Source organism: Henckelia pumila, chromosome 4 (assembly GCF_033568475.1).
Source record: "Henckelia pumila isolate YLH828 chromosome 4, ASM3356847v2, whole genome shotgun sequence".
NCBI lineage: Eukaryota > Viridiplantae > Streptophyta > Magnoliopsida > Lamiales > Gesneriaceae > Henckelia > Henckelia pumila.
In genome coordinates this window covers 39,666,594-39,673,086 of record NC_133123.1, presented here as the reverse complement: position 1 = coordinate 39,673,086, position 6,493 = coordinate 39,666,594, and the positions used below count along the sequence as shown (strand labels likewise).

Genomic DNA, 6,493 nt, shown 5'->3' with positions numbered 1-6,493 from the left:
TGGCCTAGCTGTGATCCGTATTCTGATGTAAGCTTGCATTGCTACTTAGTTCAACTTTTCAAGAAGAAAGGATTTTATTCTGATTTTTTTAAAATATAAAATCCTTCACCACCCTGCTTAAAAGATTGAAAGAGACAATGTAATTCATGTTTCAATGATCCAAAATTACAATTCATATAGACTGTAATAGTTTGTGTTCCTTATGAAGATTGGTATGTACAACACCACGACGCAATTCATATAACAAGTTTCTTTTGTGCAAATAATGGGATAGTTCCATTTTTGTTTTTTGTTTTGTTTTGTGTTTTGTTTTGTTTTTTGTTTTGTTTTGTTTGATTTTTTTGGGGGGCAAATAATGGCCAACCGGTTAGGTTCATTCTGACATGGCTCGTTCCATGAAGTGCGTTTATGAATGTGGGATTCATGTCGCGTCAATTTCGAAATATGTCAATTGATAAAGGGTTTATGCATCTTTCTCTGCCTTTTTGTTTGCTTGGTTTTTTTTTTTTGAGAAAAAAGTGCCTTAATTGACCGGGAGTGTTGGAATGTGAGGGAAACTAATCTCGTTGAATGTAATTGTCGTGATATATAGTAAGTAATAATGCAATATGTGCACGTGTATTGTCATTCACCAGCACGCATAGAATGGCGTGTGAGCCTTATAGGAGACTTGATAATTTTTTTTTGGAGTATTAAAGAATAATTCCTAGTTCTAGAGTAGGAAATTCTGCTGTGACTCATGATGTTAGTTGCTTAAAATGTAATGATTTAGGAATATAATTTTTTGATTCAAAATTATCATTGAAGTTTCTATTTTACCATGTGTTTTTAGGCGTATTTTGGGAAAGATGATTCGGTATGGTTTTGACATGAGACACCAAAGTAATTATTATATCATTTCAACGTTTGATAGTACTGTATATTACGAATTTATGACCACTTTTTTTATCAAGTTGTGTCAACATATGTATGGTTCATCACGAGACCCCAAGCCTGATTTTTTGATAATGCGAGCAATTTTTCTCTATCCCCTCTTCTTTTATTATTTTTTAACTTTTTTTTGGTGACATGTGTGGCGTTTGGCATTGTCTTCTAGCAAATACCTACCGCAACTGAAAAGTATTTTCAGTTGTGGGTCGTATTAAATCACTTGAAATTTAGCAGTTTACTACTTTTTAGTTGTGGGTCGTATTAGATCACTTGAAATCTTTTGTGGTAAATTCTAGCCAACAAACCCTTAATCATTCTTTTTATCTCGAACATCCATCCAATATCCATTCATCCAAGATATGTATCAAAAGATTTGTTAATTTTTTAAAATGTAAGTTGCTTCTATCGTTATCCAAATTGGTGGGTGATTAGTCCCCAATTAATGTCATCAAAGTCACACAGTTATTACTTGGCTAAGATAATTTATACTATATTATAAAGTGAGATATTTTTTGTATGGTGTACCAACTATATATACATTTTTTTGTCTTCGAAAACACACCAATTTTATGTCCTACTATTTTTTCACGAAACTGTCATTTTCCGAAGAAAACAAAATACAGAATAATATAAAAATTTAAAGAATAATCATTAATAAATAAAAATTAGTTTGTTTCTTGCGAGACATTCACAAGTCGACAGATAATCATGAGTTGACTCGATCCAAATTTGTATTGAAAAATAATATCTCTGACATAAAAAGTAATTCATTTTCATGAATCAGGTTGGAGATCGATGTGTTTCACGATATTGACTCATGAAACGATCTTAAAAGAGTTTTTATGCACAAAATCATATAATAGTATGTAATATTTTTTATGGTGGATGCACAAGTATTGTATACTGGTTTTAAAAAAAAAGTATCATATACTAAGGTTTTTTAGTCGTTAAACCCCCATTATATACGTGTGTAGTCATTAGATTTAAATGTCCATGCACATATTGCATGCTAAGATTTATTTACTTATTTTTCCTTCTTCTAACGATTGGAATTTGGACTACTATCATTATTTTAATGCATACTGCGTAAATCTCTCGGATGATGTAGGTTTGTAGCATATAAAATACGTTAGTTAGATAAATCGTACTATATAAATAAACCTTGTACGATATACCTGTATGAGAAAGTGTTAGTAAAAAAAATCAAATTTATAACCATAAGTCTAACTAACGCCCACTTACTTTATCAATTAAGACACACATGAAATATCCATATAAGATTATTAGTCACTAAATAATATAGATAAAGGTCATAAGGAACATAATATGTGTGATACAAATAAAATCACTCAGATTTCAAAGATTAAATGAAAATTCAGAAAAAAAACAATAATTTTCAAGTTCTCCTGTGCACTTGCCAAAAGGTTTGCATATATTACATTCCTTATATTATTATTATTATTATTATTATTATTATTATTAGAGTGAAAACATTTTGGCAGGAACAATTGTCTCCAAAGGGCAAAAAAGGTAATAATAATAACGATAATTAACATAAAACTCGCAACGTCACGTCTGTTCGGAGCGGGATCCCCACGCGCCGCCACGCCTGTGGATTTGCCAACGGATCCCTCGTTCAGTAAAGAGGGCAGAGCAGCCGAGGAGTCGGCACCGCCACGAGGCGAGTCGCGCGAGGCGCGGTGAGCCCGAACACATCGTCCATGTCCATCTCGCTCGGCTTCATCCCGTCGGGCAGCTCCCACGTGAAGCAGTGGAGGAGGTGCACCACCGCCATCTCCAGCGCGTACAGGCCGAGCTGCATCCCGGGGCACGACCTCCGGCCCGACCCGAACGGGATGAACTCGAAGTTGCCTCCTTTGAAATCGGGGACCCCGTCTCTGAGGAAGCGTGAGGGCTTGAACTCTTGGGCGTCCTCCCACGCGCCTTCGTCGCGGCCGATGGCCCACGCGTTGACGATGACTCGCGACTTGGCGGGGATGTGGTAGCCGGAGACGACGGCGTCCTCGGCGGTCTCGTGGAGGAGGAGGGGGATGGGTGGGTGGAGGCGGAGGACCTCTTTGAGGCAGCAGCGGAGGTGGGCAAGCTTCTCGAAATCGGGCTCCTCCACTTTGCGGGCCAGGCCCACCACGTTGGTGAGTTCTTGTTGGACCCTTTTAAGGTCCACTGGGCTTCTCATTAGCTCCGCCATGGCCCACTCGATTGCAGATGCTACTGTCTCGGTCCCACCGAACATGACGTCCTGACATCATTCACATGTCATTCATCAGTCAGCAATTCACCCAAATAAACGTGTAATTTAAGAAAAGAGACACACACACTCTCTTTGGTACAAGACAAGAAGGTTTCTTGTTTTGGTTTTCTTACACCAACCACATTTAAAATAGTCCTCTATTTTTGGGAAAAAAACAATCCAGGTTCTTCCTGTGGGAAAAGAAGGTCCCTCCAATTCTCTCTGAAAATTAATTTTTTTTATAGAATAAATAAGTATTTAAATATTGAAGCAAGTAACCATACTAATATTATGTGATGGTAGTCTTTCTATTTCAACATTTTCAACAAGTCATGCGAAAGCAAGGGGAAAAGACCATTCATTAGGAAGAGAAATTAGATCATAAGTTTGAAAAATAAAACCACCACCAACTTTTTGTATTAACAAAATATATATGGTGAGGCCTCAAGACATTATAACATATCGATCGTGTTCAAATCCAACTTGTATACACACTATGAAATCGATAGACGTTTAAAACCTAAATTAATTCAGAAACACTTCTCCTAAAGATTTCGTGCTTTTCATAACTTTGAAAAAGACGGTGGATCCAAAATTTTCAGAAAATAAATCGTAGCAAACCAAGGGATTATTCTATGTTTTGCTACTAAGAGATTATTCTATGTTACATGACCTGGAGTACTTCGGAGTATTTTTTCTCGTGGTCAAATGTTAGTTCTTGTTTCATCAACACAAATGTTAATTTTCATAAAAATATAAGTGACCTATGTGAGGAGCACAAATACTCCCGACGTATCGTAGACTAACCCAAGGAAGTAGTAAAATTGAAGATATATGCTAGCTAAATGAATTGAAAGTTACCATAATGATTGCTTTGATATTATTTCTTGAAAGCTTGATGCCACCTTGCGAATCCTCAGACTGATCTGAAACTAGTTTGGCATCATGATCATCGCTGTAAAAAGCCAACAATTCATCCACCATATCCTTTTCATCTTCACCACCACAGTTCTTCTTCTTCTTCTTCATGTGATCGTCAATAATGGAGTCAATGAATCCATCAAGAGAATCCCGGGCCTTGATCAGTCTGCCGTTCAATCCCTGCGGATCAATCCATCCCAGATAAGGAATGAAATCCGCGAGATTGAAAGCTCCGAAAAGCTTGGAGAACTCCTGCAGAATCTTGATGAATTCATCCTGGCCGTCATGCGAGCTCGACCCGAATGCGGCCCGGTAGATTATGTTCTTGGTGAGACCAAACACTATCTCCCCGACGTTCACGGCGGTGCCGCTGTTGACAGCCACTGTCCGGATCATGTCGTCCACCTCGTCCCGGACCGAGTCCCACGACTCGGCCCGCTTGCGGCTGAACAGCTTCATCACGCACAGCTTGCGCATTTGGCGCCAGAAGGGCCCGTAGTGCGCGAACGCCATGTCGGCTCTGTCGTAGGTCAAGTAACTGATGGCGATCGTGGCGGGCCGGTTGGAGAAGATGTTGTCTTGTACTTGGAGGACTTGCCGGGCCGCGTCGGGGCTCGATATAGAAACCATGTGGAGAAAACCCATGCGGAGGTGGAGGATTCCATTTCCGCCGTATTTCTTGGCTAGTTTGGCCAGCCCACGATGTGTTAACTGGTCCATCAATCCCAGGTTTCCGATCACCGGCCATCCCTTAGGTCCCGGAGGATAGGGTTTACGCCGAAATCTCGATAAGAAAACGAACAAGACAAGGAGAGGGATGGTGATGAAGAAGATCATGAGCAGTGAAGCTTGGAGTATAGTTATCAATTTCTTTTCCATGATTGAATTAATAATTAATATTTTTTTTTGGGAGTTTGAGGGATTAAAAGATGGAATATATATTCAAGTGCAATTTTAATGGAGCAACTCAGTATCACGAGGGCTTTATATAATATAATAGATAACATATAGTGGATGCTTGGGTGCAGCCTACACTACTAGTATTCTCAACTGTGAAAGCGGGCCGGGCCTAATCGGGCTAGGAAAATATGAAACATGCGAAATCTCAAAGTCTATTTTTACCACGATGAATATTGCTTTTTCAAAATGAGATCATTAGAATGTGTAATATTGTAACTTTGAAATAAGATCTAAACAAATCATATTTAGGTTCATTGAATTGGTCTGACTTGAGAGCTCGGGTCGACTCGGGTTGATTATATTGTGTTGAACAAATATGCTTAAATGTTATTTATATTTGTATATAATCTTTATTATATTATTAAATTTGAGACATCATACGTCATTTTAATAAATATCAAATTTATCTTGATTTGATTTAACTTTCATTATTTAAGAAAAAAAGTTTGTATCATAGATTTATTACGACGTTGTTATAAAAAAAATAACTTAAATCCTAATATTTATTTTAACTAGTTTCGAAATTTTTACATTTTTTTTTTGCAGATACTATTATCTGTAATATCTATAATGTGTGTAATATATATTATTAAACTTAAGACCTTTTAGTGTCATGTTCTGTCGTGTCAATGCCAAATTTACTATAATTTAATTTAATATTATGTTAAACATGAAGCAAAATTTTGGTTCGTTGGTAGTCTGATCCCCAACTATTTGTCAATTGATAGCTATTTTATTAAGGAAATAATACATTTACATACCTTTTCCATTTGGTAGATATTTAATTATATACGAAAATTTCATTTTTGTATTTCACCATTTATTTTTCATTATTTTTTGTTTTTCGTTAAAAAATGAACTATACAAGTACACAACACTTGCATCCGAGTACTAGTAACAATTGAGCATATATGTACATAAATATTATGAAATTTAATTTATATTTGTGGTAAATATGTTTTCAAAAAATATTTAGTTTAATCAAGTCATTTTACAAAATCATCGAGACATGATTGAAATTGATAGAGAAATGTAAGTAACTAAGGATATTTATGGAAAAAATTTAAAAGACTGAATGTCTTTACGTGTCTTGCAAATTTTTCTCAACATCTAAAAATTGATTTGACGAGAGATAATTGGAAATTAATAAATTTCTAGAAATATGTAATACGTAACAAGTTAAGTGCTATTTTTGATATCTTAAAAAGGGTTTCACCAACACATCATAATTAATATAGGGATTAACTAATATATAGTATTAGATGATCAAAATATGAATGATATATATTATAATGGCATAGCTCATTATAATCGTTGAATTAGTCTGGCATACTAATTTTGATTGATTGGGTATTGTTCAACATCCAAGTTTCCAACCAACTTTTATGCCTTAACTATCAATATAATCGACCATGGACGCATGCTATATGC

At 36.1% G+C, this 6,493-nt stretch overlaps 1 protein-coding gene across 1 annotated transcript; it reads right to left on the bottom strand.

The window, feature by feature from the left end:
* Positions 1-2,286: 2,286 nt before the first annotated feature.
* On the bottom strand, positions 2,287-5,036 carry LOC140865160 (cytochrome P450 84A1-like). Its single transcript, XM_073269697.1, has 2 exons — positions 4,043-5,036; positions 2,287-3,190 (listed from the first exon to the last, which is right to left on the bottom strand). The coding sequence occupies exons 1-2, from the start codon at positions 4,979-4,981 to the stop codon at positions 2,567-2,569; spliced, it is 1,563 nt and encodes a 520-aa protein (XP_073125798.1). The 5' UTR covers positions 4,982-5,036; the 3' UTR covers positions 2,287-2,566.
* Positions 5,037-6,493: the final 1,457 nt, after the last annotated feature.

Coding starts and splice junctions, on each gene's coding strand:
- LOC140865160 (XM_073269697.1), bottom strand. CDS start 4,981: ATGGAAAAGAAATTGATAACTATACTCCAAGCTTCACTGCTCATGATC. Junction 3,191..4,042: donor ATATCAAAGCAATCATTATG/GTAACTTTCAAT, acceptor GAATGATGTCAG/GACGTCATGTTCGGTGGGAC.